Source organism: Pelodiscus sinensis, chromosome 2 (assembly GCF_049634645.1).
Source record: "Pelodiscus sinensis isolate JC-2024 chromosome 2, ASM4963464v1, whole genome shotgun sequence".
In the NCBI taxonomy this organism is placed as follows: Eukaryota; Metazoa; Chordata; order Testudines; family Trionychidae; genus Pelodiscus; species Pelodiscus sinensis.
The window spans coordinates 179,839,401-179,857,932 of record NC_134712.1 but is presented as its reverse complement, the minus strand read 5'-3'; the positions used below and the strand labels follow the sequence as shown (position 1 = coordinate 179,857,932).

Sequence of the window (18,532 nt, the reverse complement as noted above, 5' to 3'; positions counted from 1 at the left end):
GGGTGGAGAGTCCCAAAGCTTAGGCTACATCCCAAGCCCAAATGTCTACACATGGATTTTTCATCCCTTGAGCCAGAGGTCTGCAAGTCCGAGTCAGCAGACCCAAGCCAGCTGGATTTTTTTTATCCCATGCAGAACAAGTGCTCTTACTTTTCTGAGAGCAGTAATCCAGTTTCTGCCAGGGGTTTCACCATCTCAGAAAACTCATAACTATTTTCTGCAGAAGAATTTCCAAGGAGATATCTCGCATATACACCCTAAAGCCAAATAAAATGGACATGGATGATATAATCATCTTCTTAAAATTGGACTCCTGTTTGACAAATAATTTCTGAACTAGTGGAGAAAATTAAATCTATATATTCCCAGTACAGGCAGTCCCCGGGTTACGTACAAGATAGGGACTGTAGGTTTGTTCTTAAGTTGAATCTGTATGTAAGTCGGAACTGGCGTCCAGATTCAGACACTGCTGAAACTGACCGCCAGTTCTGACTTACATACAGAATCAACTTAAGAACCCCAGGCGTCCCCAAGTCAGCTGCTGCTGAAACTGATCAGCAGCTGATTCCAGGAAGCCCGGGGCAGAGCAACTCTGCCTGGGGCTTCCTGTAGTCAGCGCTGGTCAGTTTCAGCAGAAGCTGACTTGGGGACGCCTGGGGCAGAGCAGCTGGGGTGCTACTGGACCAACCCAGCAGCACCCCATCTGCTCTGCCCCAGACGTCCTATTCAGCCGCTGCTGAAACTGACCAGCAGTGGCTGAATCAGGACCTGGGGCAGAGCAGCTGGGGTGCTGCCGGGTTGGTCCAGTAGTGCCCACGGGCGCTGCAGGACCAATCGGCAGCGCCCCAGCTGCTCTGCCCCAGAGTCCAAAACAAAAGCCTGGTCTGCTGGGGGGGGGGGGAGCACACTAGCTGCGCCCCCCCCCCCCCAGCAGACCAGGGACACGGGGAGCAGAGCCGCAGCGGCAGCGGGGTGCCGCGCCTCTGAGGCTTTGCTCTGGCAAAGCCTCTGAGGCGCGGGACCCCCCGCGGCTGCGGCTTCAGTCAGGGTGCCTGTGGTCTGCTGGGGACCGTCCCCAGCAGACCACAGGCACCGGGTCTCATGCGGCAGCAGCGGGGGTTCCCGCGCTTCTGAGGCTTTGCTCTGGCAAAGCCTCAGAAGCGCAGGAACCCGCCCGCTGCTGCCGCTTGGGTCCCGGTGCCTGTGGTCTGCTGGGGACGGTCCCCAGCAGACCACAGGCACCGGCACCCAAGTGGCAGCAGCAGCGGTTCCCGCGCTTCTGAGGCTTTGCTCTGGCAAAGCCTCAGAAGCGCGGGAACCCGCCCGGTGCCCCTGGTCTGCTGGAGACGGTCTCCAGCAGACCAGGGGCACCGGAGCAGCTTACGAACGGGGCTTTCTTGCCCCGACTTCCGGGGCGAGAAAGCTCCGTTCGTAAGTGCGGATCCGACATAAGTCGGATCCGCGTAAGTCGGGGACTGCCTGTATAAAGAAGTAGTCAGTGTACCAATAAAAAAAGTTTGTTAAATTTTACTTGAATACATAAATATTGCCGTTGATCCATTTCAAATTAGTAGTGACACTGAGACGCTAAAAATACTCATGCCGCTATAGACTAACTGTCCAAGTTCAAAGGACAACCATCAAAATCAGCAGCACAAAATGACAGGTATTTACTGTACATATTCAAAACTATGTATATCACAAGTAAAAAAACACCAACAGTTCACGGGGGCCAGATCGACTGCTGGCTGAAGTCAATGGGTGCCGTTATGTTGATGTCAATAGGCACCGGGGATCATCATGCTCACAGTTTAAAGGACAGTGTATGTGACAGTGCATGTTATTTTTCCTGAAATTCCTCCCCACGCTCCATCATCAAGCATCCATGATTATCAAAGTTAGCCATCACCTGATCAATAGTTTCCTAAAGGGAACAATAGCCCAGACAGCTACTAATAGACACCTAACAAGCTACAGCTTTTAAAAGATTAAATAAAAATATAAAAGCATTTCATCTTTATCACATTTCATCCCTATATTACCAAACCACAAATATTCATAATGAAGTTATAAGAACATATTAGGTATCAACGAAAATGTTACCTGGCATATTCCAGCTATTTTAAAATACGAGAGCGCAAAAAAGAAATTCAAATTGGATATAGCTGTGCTAATACCCCTGCAGCGGCAGTAAACTGAAATCAATTCTTCAAGTGATGGAATTCCTAGGAAAACATTACAGAATATTTAGCATGTCCAAAACTTCTCTCTTCCTTGGTTTCATAAAATTTTAATTCTTTTTTCACCACTTGCGCTGCTTGTTTAGTCTTACAAACCTTATTCAATCTACACAACAGAAATAAACTAGTAAGCGTTACATACTAATTTTCATGCACTAATATAATGCTGTTTTATCTGGAAGCCAAACACAAGTGGATATTGTGTTTATATTTGGTTGGAATTCAAACACCACTTTTACAAGTGAGTAAAAAAATATTGTTGTCTTGTCTTAACACGAAACTTAAATTTTAGGGTTATGTTATTTGGAAGTATCTCCTTAAGAAAAGATACTATTCAAAATATCCTTATTAATAACCACGTAAGTATATTTGAACCCACATTTCCTATCTAATACTAATTATGTTTTAAAAAACTAGTTAGTAAAGTTATTTACAAGTTTAGTATGATAGGCTTAATAGTTGTCAGCTGTTTATAAAAAAACTAAATAGAAAATCAATTAAAAAAAAACTAATTTCAACAAAGATACAATTACCTATAGCATCTTTAAGATTCAAGATGCCCCCTTGTCCTAATTGTTTAATTTTATTAGGCCAGAAGTAAAATGCAGCAGTATACGCTAAATCTGCTAAAGGATGCCCAGTGGTTGAAAGTTCCCAGTCCAGGACTGCGATAACACGAGCCTAAATAAATAGATAAATAAATTAATAAATCTCAGATGAATGAAAAAGGTCAGGAAGTTACATTAGCTACATCCACCCATGCCTTCCCATTTAGAAAACAAAATTCTTTAATATGGTATTAGGTCTTGAGATCTGGGGAAAAGTAGTGTTGATATAAATCATTTTTTTTTATTTACTGTATACTTAGCATCTGTATCACTTTTTTTCATGCTTAAAGCTCTTCATAAATACTGTCTGACCAAGGGGTCTCCAACCTTTTTAAGCACAAGATCACTTTTTGAATTTAAATGCAATGTAAGATCTACCTCAAACTCAAATACCTTTGCTCCGCCTCCTCTGTGTTGTCCCTTCTCTGAGGCCCTGTCCCTGCTCACTCCGTCCTCCCACCCTTCCCCATCTTTCGTCTCTTTCACCAGGCAGGGGCAGTGGGTTGGGGCAAAGGCTCTGGTCTTGGGCTAAGGGATTTAGAGTGTGAGAGGGGCTCTGAGGTGAGCCTGGGGCAGGGAGTTGGGGTGCAGGAAAAAGTTCAGGGTGCAGGCTTTGAGAGGGAGTTTGGACTCAGGGGGCTCAGAGCTGGGGCAGGCGGTTCACGACTGGGACAGAGGTTCGGCACTAATTCCAGCTGGACTCTTCTTAACTCAGGTGGCTCCTGAGTGGTGATGCAGTGAAACTAAAGCAGGCTCACCCCTGCCCTGGCCCTGCACCAGTAGCAGCCAGTATACTCCCCCCATCCCAAGCCCTGTTGTGCCCCCCACCTTTGTTCTATGGAGATAGAATATGGGGTGGGAGAGGGGGCACCCTGACATCAGCGCCCCTCCTCTCCCTTCCCTGCTCTGTGCCGCAAGTAGGATGCTCCCGGGGCGGAGTGGAGGGGGGGCAGTTCCAAAGCAAAGGGCAGGAGGTGCTGCGCTTGGTAGCCTCTTGGTCAAACCAGTCAGGATCACCTGTCACAGGCTCCAAGATCGACCAGTAGATCCCGATCTACTGGCTGGTGACCACTGGTCTAACCTGTCTCATGAAAGCCCTGGGAGGATGTGGATAAAGGAGATTGTAACCCTATTTCACAGATGAGGAAACAGCACATGACTTGCTTCCAGCTATTTAGAGGTGTCAGTGGAAGAGGCAGGATTAGAACTCAAATTTCTGCTCTTGTGTTCAAACCACAGATCCCTCTTTGTAACGTCACAGTGCACAAGAGTAAATTCAAGATTTAGTCCATTACAATATATAGACAGACACTATCCCTTGCTATATGCGATGGGGGGGGACTCTTTGAAATACGAGTCCTTTGGCATGCCTGAACGACTAGACTACAAGGGGTTACTGAACTTGCTCAGAAAGATTATAGTTGGCTGGTATGATCCAGAGAATATGATTTTAAAAACAGAGTACCCCTCAAATGTCATTTACTGATCAAATTGCATATAAAGCCCAGATCCTTTACGGAGTTCTGCCATCATTGCATAATTCTGTTGATCATGTGGTCTAGGATTACCTTTCACCAACATTTAAAGTGACGTACTGTATGTGGGAAGGGATCACTAAACCAGCCAATGATTCCTTACACAACATTGCCATGAAGAGTATGGTTGGATGAAAAGACCAGAGAACAATCTTCTTTCTCAAAGGACAATGACTTATGCATTTCCAGGAATTACACAACACCAGCTTTGTTTTATGTACATTCCTTTCTTTCAGAGTTTTTTTTCCTCCCTTGCTTTTACTGAGATTGCATATCAGACATTTAAACATTTTACTCTGTGTTTGTACAGAGCCTAGCAGTAATCTAGGAGGAAGGCTACCAGGCCCTACGATAGTAATATAATAGGCCGTGATCCCAAACCACCTGAAGTTAATGGAAGTGTTTCCATTGACTTCAGTGAACTTTAGATCAGGCATTTAAGTATGTGCTGAAGTGTCATTGATTAGTTCAACACTGAAGTCTTTGTTAGGCTTTTGGAAAATATAATGTATTATTCCCTTTTTAAGCTGTGTACTCCAAGAACAATAATGGGGCAGGATTATTTGCACTAAGGGATGTGAAGCTGGGAAGAGAGAAAAGACGATCTTACAAATCGGAGTTAGGTATGTGTATGGGGCAATATGCATAGTGAATTTCTTTTAAGCAATTTACCTCAAGAAAATTGAGCTCTGCAACACCCATTAATGTCTATTATGTAGGTAGGAAAGTAAACATACAATACGGTAAGAACTAAGTAGTACGATTAATATGTATGTATTCATTTTGGATACCTCTCTTGGATGAAAAATTAGGTTATCTATTCGAAAATCTCCATGAATCAGATTTTCTTCATTATCACCAGCTGGCAAGTTGTTCATTAACCACTCAGCCAGCTGGTTCATAGCAGGAATGTCCATGTGAGCAGATGCATCGTACTGTTTTTTCCAAGTTGTAACCTGAAAATGTATTTTAAAAAAACCACCATAAAACAACTGGGAAATGAAACATCGGGCATTTTAAAGCAGAACATTATACAGCTGAGGGAGCCTTTGTAATTACTTGTAATGCAAAGGCGTTGAAAGAATATTTGTCACCAGATAGCATCCCTTTCCTATAATGGTTTTACTCATCTTTTTATGATTATGACTATGATTTTGTAGCCAAGATGGCTATGAAACATGAGGAACATTCAATTTTTCCACCAGTAAGAGAGACGAAGGCTAATGCTGAGATTTTTCTATTCACCAAAACACTTATTGCAATTTGTTTATTTCTCTGTCTCTTCTTGAAACTCCAGGCTGATAAAAACACTTAATTTAATACATTGTGCTCCAGACACTATGTTAACAATGCACAGGTGCAGGGACACACTCACATGCTTCTACAGGTTGAAGCTCTCTAATCTAGCACCCTCGGGACCTCACCAGAGATTTTCTGAACCACAGAAGGTCAGTATGTAGTGAGTGGGTCTCTAGTTCACGGAGGAGAATAAATGGAACAACCATGGCAATAAAACTTAGTAACGTATGACTGTACTGATACACCCTATATAAGCCTATGTCTAGCAAAGGTTGATCGGCTCTCTGCATAAAGTGTTAGTGCTGTTACACAATTTTACTGCATTGGCTACATATTTGATAGAGTTTGTCTGTCTGTCCGTCCATAAGTCGGTCTGTTCAAGAATTCTTCCTAAACATTAAGAGCAAGGACCACCAAATTCAGTTTGCAGCTTCCTTTTATTTAAATCAAGGTCAGGATTTGGTTGTGCCAGAACAACGGGAGGTGTGTGGGATGTTACTGTGTCCCATCAAATAGAAAGGGAGGATAGTGAGAGCAGGGAAAGTTCTACTCCACTATGCCACAGCAGGGCAGCAAACACCTCCCTGACAGCCATTGAGAGCCACGGAGCAGCCATCAGCCAGCCAGTGCAGCCCCCACTGTCCTGAGAAGAGTTCCCCATCACCCCAACAGCTCTGGAGAGCTAGGCAGCAGATGGTGGCCAGGCAGCACGGCCCCTACTCAGCAGCCGGCAGCCACCCCAACCACTACCCTGAGCCTCCTACTCCCTGCTCTGACTCCTGCATCCCGCACCCCCTCTCCCAAACTCCCCGCCCTGAGCCCCCCACGTCCCCTGCCCTGAAGGACCTGAGCAATGCTGAGTAAATCTTTTAGTAAGTAGATAAAGCTTAAAAATCATGCTTAAGCTTAGCAGCATTAGAAAAGATATACTGGCATTAGAAAGGGTTAAGAGAAGGGCAACTAAAATGATTAGGGGTTTGGAATGGGTCCCATATGAGGAGAGATTAAAGAGACTGGGACTTTTTAGCTTGGAAAAGAGGAGACTAAGGGGGGATATGATAGAGGTCCCCTGCTGGCCTCAGGCTCCATGCTGCATTTCAAGAGGGCTTTTAAGATGGCTCCCACCAGTACCCAGAAGCAACTAGTATGTCAACTATCCAATAAGCTTTTTCCTATTGGATAACTGACTAGTCGATTAGTCTCTTACATCCCTAACCAAAAGATATACTTGTTTTCTATTTCAAATATCAATCCCACCGGACATGTCATTCCAAATCTGGAGGTGTGACACAGATGGATATTCCAGTCTGATAAAAGGACCATAAATTTTATTAATGTCTTGTAAACACTTTATAAGATATTAGGTAAAACCAAAATCTTGAGTAGTTTAAGGATGGTCTGTTATTTCTAGAGACTTTAATATAAAGCATTGTAGCCAAATGAATACAAATGAAACCTTCAAAGGTTTCAGTATGTGGTTTTTGAGACCATTACCTGTCTCCTACAGTATCCCGGTCCTCTGCCATATCCTTGGAGACCCAATGAATGCAAACCAAAGGAGTGCAACTGGGCCAGGGTTTCTATCATAGCAACATACAAAGCAGATCGCTCTGCTGGACTGGCTTCAGGTAATGTGAGGTCTCGGAATATGCGACCCTAAAGACATCAGAAAACAGATATTTGGTAAGATGGAAAGAAGAGGGGCAGGAAAGGTCACACAGCATTACAGCACAGGATGCTATGATGTACTAACAGTCACTGAGTTAGTGAGCTCTTCCTTGTCCACTTGTTTCTTGCCCAGGAAGATCAAGGCACTCTAGCTCTTTGAAATCCAAAAAAACAACCCACTCACAGGATTTCCCCAAGCAACGGATTTAAAATACGTATCTTGTAGATCCTGAACTAGAACTCAGGAACAGCCCTCCCCCCTCAAAACAAACAAACAAACCCACAACACCACCACCACAACAAACAAACAAACTCTGAGGTGTGTGGAATCTAGATTGTGTTTTTTGGGTCCATCTCAAATATTCTAACTCAAAATAATTCAGTGTATACACTGAAAAACAAAATAACTACTCTACTTTTAATAGCTTTTGAAATGTGAAAAAAACTTATAAAACTAATCTACTTCCTTTTTTTAGAGGGGCAAGAGGGGGCATCGTCATTTCCCTTTGATATAGGAAAAAAGGAAAGAGGCAAATTTCGACTGCACTCACTCACTTCCAGCTAATTTACAGTTTACATAAATATACACCGCTAATACAGAGTAGGTTAGATTTTGCCAATTAATTGTGATAGAGTAGAATTTATGGTAGCATTATATAATACTGTTTAGTCAATACACATTTCATCAAGTTCTATTGTAGCTTTCTAAAATCTTGGACTATATACAGAAAAAAAAAACAACAAACCTCAGCTAACCAATTTTGTCAAGTGTAAACTTATATCTTTGGAAAAAAACAAGTGCCAAGGAAACCCAATTTATTACAAAGAAACAACTTGCTTGATACAAAACAGATAAAATTCTAGCATTATAAACGTAGCATAGCAAAGATATTATTGTGATTTCAAAACTATATATGTCAAGATGAGCTTTCTCCTAGCAGTTTTTCCAAAGTTAACCTAATAGGAAACAGTACTAGAACATGGTTAACAAACAAACAAAGTAACCACCCACCCAACTCACCAGTCTCCTAAATCAAACACAAAACTGGATGCTTTCATATGAACCCAGTTTCTTGTAATCTGATATGTTTATGGGTAGTTTATGCTTTTGCTTTTTAAAAATGAGTTCATAAAATATAGAACACTGAAAACATACAGGGTCTGGGGGTTTTCATCCCAGACATTAGTATTATGAATTGTAGGAGTCTACAGAATAAATAAGAGGCACTTCTCTGACCCATGTAGACCTGTTTTATATGACTATAATTGGTGCCTGAGCTGCAACTCAGTTAGCTTTTGCTTGAAAACTGACTAACGCATTGATTATTTCTTTTAAAAAAACCACCATGGACCCAGAACCTTTGATGGCCTGGGATGGAGTATAGTCAACTAATCTTAAATCCAAAACAGCTCCCGCTAATAAATTAAGGGGTTTCACGCCAGTGACACTGATTGATTTCAAAATGTCTTCCTGACAACCTACCTGAGAAGATCAGGTTGAATAGTGAGCTAAACACTTGACCCCCCTGTTAGAGGGAAATAAGCCCTGAAAAAACGGAAGTCACTGAGAGCTATTGGTGATCAGCACTTCCGGAAAACAAAACAAAAACAAAAAACAAAACAAGACATTTCTTTTTGGATACCTAAAAAGGAGCATAGGGGCTCTCTATCCTAGGCACCTAAGATTGAAAAATTTCATCAAAATACTTATTTCAACATATAAAACTTTAGATGTTTTAAAGCAGCTTGCAAAGGAAATGAAACCAAAATGAAAAAAACCCTACAACATATATTGGCTTACCTGTACGTGTTTCATCACATAAAATTCAGTGCCAATCACAGAAACATCACTGCAATACAGTAGAGGCTCAGGGACTGGAAATCCAGCTGAAAATAAGGCTCTCTGAACCTGATATTCTCTATCAATCTAAGAAAGATGCAGTATGGTAGGTACAGAATAATGTTCAAATGCTTCCAACAATTAAATTTATTTTTATATTGTGAACAGAAAAATAGCATTTTTCTAAACACCAAGCACTGGATTATGTATGTAGGACAGACCATTGGCACTGGTTTGTGCATTTGAGTAATTAATTACATTTTCTAACATTTAGCTAAATATTCAACAACCACTTATATTTTTATCCCATAGTTACGTGAAGGAAATAGCTCACTTGAGAACTAGGCCTGCATAATCTTTAATTTTCTTTATCTTGAATCAGATTTATAACAAGATCTAAAGTAGCTCTGTGTTAAAGTTGCTAAGAGAAAGACACTCCTTCACCCAGTTAAAGCAACAGACAGTTCCCCAGTTCCTTGTTGGCAATGGGGTCATGTCACAGTTGCAAAGAGGCTTATACGTATGTTTTAAGAAACACTGAGAGGAGGTATGGAGATGGGAGATGTACAAGTGCTAAAAACATAAAAATGTGAGGCACAAATGTTTTAATTTAAGACAAAGTATTGCCCTGAACAGTGGAGGATGGCAGCAACACCATGCTACTCTACAGGAGAAAGTAAGAACTGTGGACTGCTGTTGTATCAAAGATTTGGTAATTAAACCAGAGGGGGAATGATCAGTATAGTCACTAAGCACACAGGAACTTTGGGAAGGGTTTAACTATTGCTTCAAGGGCTGAGAGAAACAAATTGTTTCAGAATTAGGGGTGTTAAAATGTGTGTATTCAGGTAAACATGTAACTGAAAAATTCAGCAGTTACACATTTACACACAGGAGGAGGTAATTCCCTGGGAACCAGCGCATGTGGGGAGCTGGCATAAAAGCCAGCTCCCTGCAAGCACCAGCTTCTTCCTGCCCCCTGTACCCACGCGCTGCTGCCTCTGATACAGAGGAAGCAGCATGGAGGAAGGAGGGAGGCAACTCCGCGTGTGTACCAGCTGCTGCCTGTCCCCCTACCTTCCCACCCCACGCTGCTGCTTTTGATAGGTAGCAGTGTGGGATAGGGTGGGAGCTGAGGTTCTGTGAGAGCTGGTACACACAGGGGATGGGGGGAGGTGCATGTAACCATGAAAGTTAACTGATGAGCACAGGCTCATTAGTTAACTGTTTACACTATTATATCCCTTTTCAGAATTAGAATCAGTTCAGTAGACTACTTTGCCATGAGCAAGAGCCTGTAACTGGGGTTTACAGCTAAGCAGGTGGCTGTCTCCTCAAGTTTCTGTATTTGTAAAAATTGATCACATGCTGTATTAGCATTATAATTACAGTTAAAATCAGGCGATGGAGATCCTAGCCCCTAGACAGCAGGGGGCCCGCAGAGCCTCCCCACAGCTGTCTAGCTGTGGCAAACTCGGACAGGCAGTGGGGAAGCTCCAGAGCTCCCGGTCACTGTGGATGCTGGACTCTCCTCTTTCCCTATTTTGTCAGGGATATTTTTAGTACAAATTAGGGACAGGTCATGGGCTTCTGTGAATTTTTGTTCATTTCCCAGGGCCTGTCCATGTCTTTCACAAAAAATATCTGTGATAAAATCTGAGCCTTACTTATGATTTGATTATTCTATTTTAAAATGAAAGTAGTTGTAAACCATTTGGCTCTTCTCTTAAATTAACACATTTGTTCTGCATGTTACATTTATGGTTTCCCACGGAATATGTTACTCACCTTGTGAGCTCCAGGCAGAAGAGGGCCATGAGGTTTCTTCCTAAGAACATATTTCCTCACACCCTTCTGCAAGTAAAAAGTTGGATTGGACTGGCCTGAGCTACAGAAGAACAAGAATGAATTACTAAGAAACAAAGTTGCAAACATTTAACAGAAAGAATAACAGGAACTCCAAATTGGAAATGTGCACATCACTGTTTGGGCTGAAGAGGATGACCAGTTACAATGAGGGAATTAGTCTCAAGGGTGTTCTTTTAAACATATAAATCAGCAATGACAGTCCAGGAAGTCAATAGTCATGGATTCCATTGTATTCCCAGTTCTGCCGCATGTTTCCTATTTGACTCTGAAAAAGTCACAATTACTCTGAGCCTCTGTTTGCTCTTCTGTAAAAAGGAGGTAATACCTGATCTCCACAACGTTTTTGTGGGTAACATTTTCAAAGCACACAGATTCTTGGAGGAAAGGTGTCATGTCCCCCCGTGCTTTATGAAAATTGGCTCATTAATATGAATATGCATAACTCCAAGATGCTTTATGTAAAACAAGTCATTTAATATATAATTTTTTTAAAGTTACAATCTACAGAATCTGTATACCCTATTTATTCCTGTATGTGAAGTTAGAAATATGAAGTGTGAATTCTGGTTTTAATTCTGGGTAACAGTGGAGGGATCACTTGATGATTACTTGTTCTGTTCATTCCCTCTAGTGACACCTGGCATTGGCCACTGTCAGAAGATACGATACTGGGCTAGATGGATTTTTGGTCTGTCCCACTATGGGCAGACCAAAAGTCCATCTTACATTCTTACGTTAACAACTTGTGAATGATTTTATTTTTCCTGTAATTCCAAACTGTGAAAGGCAGACGGCCACGCCACCTGGTACTGGGATCCTTGAATCGAGTATTTTTCAATGGGGATGAGGAGACTGAACAAAGGGTTCCCACTCTGAGGAAAAGTCTATTTAAGGAATGAATAGGGGGTGGTGCCCCTTGCTCACCACTTTGCCAACCCCCTGTCTCTGGGGGTAGGCAGCCCTGGCTATCCCCCTGGCTGCTGGGGAGCACCGGGCCGTGTGGCAGCCCTGGCCTCTCCCTTCCTTTGCCACTGGGCCAAGGCCAGGCCAACTCCAGCTCTCCCTCCTTCGTCCCAGCCATAGGGCAGCACCCAGGCCAGGCAAGCCCCAGCTTTCCTCCCCCACAACCTGTACTTCAATTTGATCCCTCTGCCTCCATTTCTGCACTCACCATCCTCCTTAACCCCTCCACCTCTCCACGTCACACTGCCTATCCTACCCCCACCTCCTTTCTCCAGTCTTACACTCCCATCCTTCCCTAACCCCTCCCCACCCCCACACTGCCCTCCCTCCACCTCCTTTCCTATATCCCCCCCTCGCCTTCACCATCCTCCCTTAGTTTCTTAGTGGATTAGAACTAGCTGGCTTCTTTTGTTTATTTTAATTTAGTAACTTCCTTTGATCTGTTCTCACTTGTAATCACTTAAATCCCACTTCTTATACTTAATAAAATCACTTTCATTTATTATCAAGCCTAGAGGTGAGGAGCAACCACAGTCCATCTCTCTCTTTCATTGATAAAAGGGACGGACATCTTTAGGAGCTTTCTCTGTGTAAAACTACCCCTTTAAATCTTGTCAGAGACTCCTCTTTTTGCATCAAGTTCCAATTTTTAATCCTCATCTTCAATGCCCTGGGTTGATCCATAAAGCCATTATTTCCTTCTCATTCAAGTCCCCCCTTAAGATTCACTCTGCACCAGCACCTACAAGATATTAGATGATTGAAACCCCATCTATTTTGTTTAAAATAGATATATTTGTTCCTCCATACTATGCATGCCAAACAACCATGCAATCACCCTGGTTACCCTAGAGATGTTAAGTTTAGATTAATTAACTAATTGAATAGTCGATTGGATTTCCATCGACTATTCAATTAGTCTAGAAGGGCATCTCCGCCTCTGAACTGTAACAAGAGTCCTGCCAGACTCTTGCTACAATTCAAAAGTGAAAGCTCCGCAGGGAGCATAGGGCCAGCGGGGGACTGGCCCCACACTTCCTGCAGTGCCTCAGCCTTTGAAATGTACAAGAGCCCCAGTAGGACTCTTGTACATTTCAAAAGCAGAAGCCCCGCAGGGATTAGGAGGCCTTCAGGGACTCCCGCTGGCCTAGTGCTCCCTGCAGCAAGCGCCTCAGCATCTGAAAGGTACAAGATGCTTTTGTAGCAGGACTCTTGTACATTTCAAAAGCAGAATCTTGTACATTTCAAAAGCAGAAGTGGGGTGAGCAGAGACTGCTTCAGTTCCTGCTCACGCTATTTCGCCCTGTGCCTGTACTGCCCCTGCTCCCAACTGAGCTCGTGCTGGCAGGAAACTGGCTTTTAAGCCAGCTCCTGCTCCCCCCCCCCCCACCACCACTTGCTGCCTCCTTTGATAGGGTATGTCTACATTGCATTCTTCCTTCGAGAGAAGAATGCAAATGCAGGCAAGTGAAATGGCAAATTAAGCGTGGATTTGAATCACGGATGTCCACTTTTCTGAAATAGCGTATTTTGAGAAAACAAACTCAGTCCACGTGGGGTTATTTCAAGAAAAAACCCTTCCTTCGAAATAACCTTCCTTCGAAATAACCCTTAAACCTCATTTTTTAAGGAGTAATGGTTATTTCGAAGGAAGGTTTTTTTTCCTCGAAATAACCCAGAGTGGACTGCATTTGTTTTCTCGAAATATGCTATTTCGCAAAAGCAGCCGTCCGCGATTATGCAAATGAAGCACAGGAAATTCACATCCGCGCTTCATTTGCAATTTCACTTGTTTGCATTTGCATTCCTCTCTTGAAGGAGGAATCCAATGCAGAGATACCCATGGAGGAAGCAAATGGGAGGAAGCGACTAGTGGCATCACTAGTCGACTATCCAATAACCTTATATTTATCGGATAGTCGACTTGTCGCTTACATCTCTAGGTTACCCTTCTTCTTTTTCCTTCCTGTAACCTTCTGCCTAGTCTGTTCCTACCCTCTTTATTACATCCAGTGTAACTATGAAATTCTGGGATGCTATGCAGTACTAGTGAGGAGTTGTGTCACCCATGACCTATAACCTTGGGTGTCTCACAATGCTTTGCTGAGGTAGTGTCCAACATGGATCACTCACAAACAGCCTTTGAGCATGCAGGTCTTACTCAGCGTGTCTGTCTTCGCACAACAGGGGACCCGAAGGCCTGGGGGCTGAATGCGGCTCCCAGCTTGACTGGATCCAGTTCCTGAGTCTTGGGGCTTCACCAGCCTCAGTTACCACAAGCAGGGTTACTTCCAAATTGAGAACATGCACACGTACCTCTGCTGAGAACCACTGTTTCAGATCACACACGGGCTAATTTCTCTGGTGCCTTTCTTCAGTCAATAGAATACGAGAAAATACTAAAGGCTCTAATCACTAAAGAATTGTTAAAAGGCCTAGGCACTGTTGCTTATTTCTAACATACAGCTATAAAGTCAATCATAAAAGAGTTCTTCAAAGAGTTTTTTCTTCAATCAAATCCTGTTTATATCCACATTGAACTTGTGCCCAGTAGGGTAGGCTGCTGCTGTTCAGTAAATAAACTTTGAACACAGTAACATGTTTTGTAACTGGTGAACTTTCACACTCAGGATATTTTGTTTCTCAGTGATGATAACATGCAGTCATGATTTTCCTTGGTGTCCCTCTTTAATTGCGCAATGAACTCAGTGCAGTACAGCATATACTTCTGGCTTTGTTCAATATATGTAAATGTATTTAACTGATGCACTTTGACAGGCAGATTACAGATGTTGCCACAGACATTAGGGTAATGGGTGCATTAAAAACAAGTAAGATACCAAAACCTAGGATTGGAAAAAGGCAAATGTAGTGCCCATCTTCAAAAAAGGGAAGAAGGACGATCCAGGGAACTATAGGCCGGTCAGTCTTACCTCGGTTCCTGGAAAAATCATGGAAGGGATCCTAAAGGAATCCATTTTGAGACACTTGGATGAGAGGAAAGTGATCAGGAATAGTCAGCATGGATTCACAAAGGGCAAGTCGTGCTTGACCAATCTGATTAGCTTCTATGATGAGGTAACTGGCTCAGTGGACATGGGAAAGTCAGTGGATGTTATATACCTTGACTTTAGCAAGGCTTTTGATACGGTCTCCCACAATATTCTTGCCAGCAAGTTAAGGGAATGCGGATTGGATAAATGGACGGTAAGATGGATAGAAAGATGGCTAGAAGGCCGGGCCCAGCGGGTAGTGATCAATGGCTCGATGTCAGGATGGCGGTCAGTTTCTAGTGGAGTGCCCCAAGGTTCGGTTCTAGGACCGGTTTTGTTCAATATCTTTATAAATGACCTGGATGAGGGGATAGATTGCACCCTCAGCAAGTTTGCAGATGACACTAAGCTAGGGGGAGAGGTAGATACGCTTAAGGGCAGAGATAGGGTCCAGAGTGACTTAGACAAATTGGAGGATTGGGCCACTAGAAATCTCATGAGATTCAACAAAGACAAGTGTAGAGTCCTGCACTTGGGACGGAAGAATCCCAAGCATAGTTACAGGCTGGGGACCAACCAGTTAAGTAGTAGTTCTGCAGAAAAGGACCTGGGGGTTACAGTGGATGAGAAGCTAGATATGAGTCAACAGTGTGCCCTTGTAGCCAAGAAGGCTAATGGCATATTAGGATGCATTAAGAGGAGCATTGCCAGCAGATCCAGAGATGTCATTATTCCCCTTTATTCGGCTTTGGTGAGGCCACATCTGGAGTAGTGTGTCCAGTTCTGGGCCCCCCACTACAAAAAGGATGCGGACGCATTGGAGAGGGTCCAGCGGAGGGCAACCAAAATGATTAGGGGTCTGGAGCATATGACCTACGAGGAGAGGCTGAGGGACTTGGGTCTGTTTAGTCTGCAGAAGCGAAGAGTGAGGGGGGACTTGATAGCAGCCTTCAACTTCCTGAAGGGAGGTTCCAAAGAGGATGGAGAGAGGCTGTTCTCAGTAGTGACAGATGGCAGAACAAGGAGCAATGGTCTCAAGTTGTGGTGGGAGAGGTCCAGATTGGATATTAGGAAAAACTATTTTACTAGGAGGGTAGTGAAGCATTGGAATGGGTTACCTAGGGAAGTAGTGGAGTCTCCATCCCTAGAGGTGTTTAAGTCTCGGCTTGACAAAGCCCTGGCCGGGTTGATTTAGATGGGATTGGTCCTGCCTAGAGCGGAGGGCTGGACTTGACGACCTTCTGAGGTCTCTTCCAGTTCTATGATTCTATGATAAGGGGATGGTTGGATGAAATAACATGATCTTGGTAACTAATTGACCATTCATTATAGGGAACTTTCTGGGTGTCTGGCTGGTGAGTCTTGCCCACATGCTCAGGGTTTAGCTGATCGCCATATTTGGGGTCAGGAAGGAATTTTACTCCAGGGTAGATTGGCAGAGGCCCTGGAGGTTTTTTGCCTTCCTCTGTAGCATTGGGCACAGATCACAGCTGAAGGACTCTCTGCATGTTGGGGCCTTCAAAGTATTGGAAGGCTTCAATATCTGAGACATAGGTGAGAGGATTATTCTAAGAGGGGTGGGCGAGATTCTGTGGCCTGCACTGTGCAGGGGGTCAGACTAGATGATCATAATGGTCCCTTCTGACCTTAAAGTCTATGAGTCTATGAGGAGCTTTGCCTACCTCACAGGCAATTACCATTTCCAGTATTTCTAGGATTGATCCATATTTTGAAGGATGACCCTATTACAAACAACATTCACAACTCCCAAAGTCTTTCTTAGAGCTACCTAAACCAGTGGTTCTCAACCTTCCCAAACTGCTGAGTCCAATTTGTCTTGTGTACCTCAAGTTTCACCTCACTTATAAAACCTGATATACAAATAAAGAAACATCATAGCACACTATTACTGAACAATTGCTTGCTTTCTCATTTGTCTATGAAATTTTAGCTTGCACTGGCTTTGCTAGTTCTTTTTATATAGCCTGTTGTGAAATTAGGCAAATATCCAGAAAAGTTGACTTACTCTCAGAGGTTGCGGGAAGCATTCCCTGTAAGCTGTGCACTTGGGTGGGTCATCCAGAAGAGGCTCTGGAGCACTTTACCCTTACTCCCTAGCCACAGCAAACAGGGGGAAAAAACACACAATGACCAGGTAAAGGCAGCTACAGCCTCCTCACCCCCTGAACTGGCACCTTTGCCCCCCACACACTCACCTGCTTTACACCTCCCAGCCCCCTGCTCTGACCCACCTGCAGCCTCCTGTTCTGAGCCCCTCTTCATACCCCTTTGCCCTGAGTCCCTCATACATCCCAACCCTGACTCCTGCAGCCCATTTCCCTGCCCTCTGCTCTAACTTCTGCACCCATACACCCGAATCCTCTGCCCTGAGCTTCTCCCCTCCCCCATTCTTCAACCTACACTTAAATTTCTTGCAGGTACTATTGTATTGCCAGCAACCCCACACACCCTAAGGCCTCCCTTCAAGGGGGGAGCAGTTGTGAGAGGATAATATCTGTAAGAAATGATAAGTTATTTTCATGCCAGGTGCACATAAAATTTATTGTGCACGTGGACTGAAAAAAACTGAGGGACTATTGGCTGTGGGTAGGAGTGAGAAGCACAAACTTAAATGACAGCGAGTTTTACGTTGTAGCAGTGGACCTTGCATTCTTACACTTAAAACCACTGAGATTCAGGCTTTGTCCATACTTAACCATTTAAAACACAGCCACAGACGTGCTTTATACTGGAAACGTAGCCATGGCAGGAGCGTTGGGAGAGTGCATTCCATGTAAAACACTTTTGCATGAGGAGTAGCTTATGATTCACATTGGCATGTTACAGACGAGTAGTCCTGCAGCACCTTAGAGACTAACAAATATATATATCTGTGGTATCATGAGCTTTCCTGGGCAAAACCCACCTCAGATGAGCTTCAATGGCACTTTACAGCGCTGTAACTTGATGCACTGAGAGGGAGAAGGGGGTGTTCACATCCCTGAGCCAGAAAGTTACAGCGCTGTAAAGTACCAGTGTGGACTTGGCCACAGAGATTTGTGCCACAAGAAGCCACAATCTAGGGACAGGCAGCGCGCAGCTCCGATTCCAGCACAAGTTTTGGGGCTGATTTTCCTCGCTGGGCAAGCAATGCTCCCTGGGCTTTCTCGGACACTGTCGTGGGTGAAACAAGGCAGCACCCGCCGCTTGGCGTCCTGGCTGGCTGATGCAGGTGTGACGGGAGCGTTTTGTCCTGGGAGGGCAATGGGAAGAGGCAGCCACAGCCCGGGCGCGCTTGGGGGCCCCCGCAGGGTTACCTGTACTGCCTGGCTGTCAGCGCTTCAGGGGGCTGCAGAGGAAAGCCGGGCAAATGGCGGGACAGGTATTGCTCCAGGGCCGCCTGGTCAAACCTGTGCTGCGCCCTCACCGCCGTGGTGCCAGGCTCAGCTGCCATCGTCCACCCAGCCAGCCCAAGTACGCTAGCAGCGTAACCGCACCTCCTCCCCCCGACCTACGC

General features: G+C 44.2%; 1 protein-coding gene across 1 annotated transcript in view; it reads right to left on the bottom strand.

Moving 5' to 3' along the window:
* Positions 1 to 18,507, bottom strand: part of ACAD11 (acyl-CoA dehydrogenase family member 11) — a 77,133-nt gene extending 58,626 nt beyond the window's left edge. Inside the window, exons 1-8 of the mRNA XM_006133149.4 lie at positions 18,333 to 18,507; positions 10,979 to 11,078; positions 9,152 to 9,277; positions 7,177 to 7,338; positions 5,175 to 5,339; positions 2,774 to 2,921; positions 2,104 to 2,225; positions 151 to 257 (exon numbers count right to left, since the gene is read on the bottom strand). Of these exons, the coding sequence (XP_006133211.2) occupies positions 151 to 257; positions 2,104 to 2,225; positions 2,774 to 2,921; positions 5,175 to 5,339; positions 7,177 to 7,338; positions 9,152 to 9,277; positions 10,979 to 11,078; positions 18,333 to 18,469 (1,067 nt within the window). The 5' untranslated portion in view covers positions 18,470 to 18,507. The remainder of the gene's footprint in view (positions 1 to 150; positions 258 to 2,103; positions 2,226 to 2,773; positions 2,922 to 5,174; positions 5,340 to 7,176; positions 7,339 to 9,151; positions 9,278 to 10,978; positions 11,079 to 18,332) is intronic.
* Between the last annotated feature and the right edge of the window lie 25 nt (positions 18,508 to 18,532).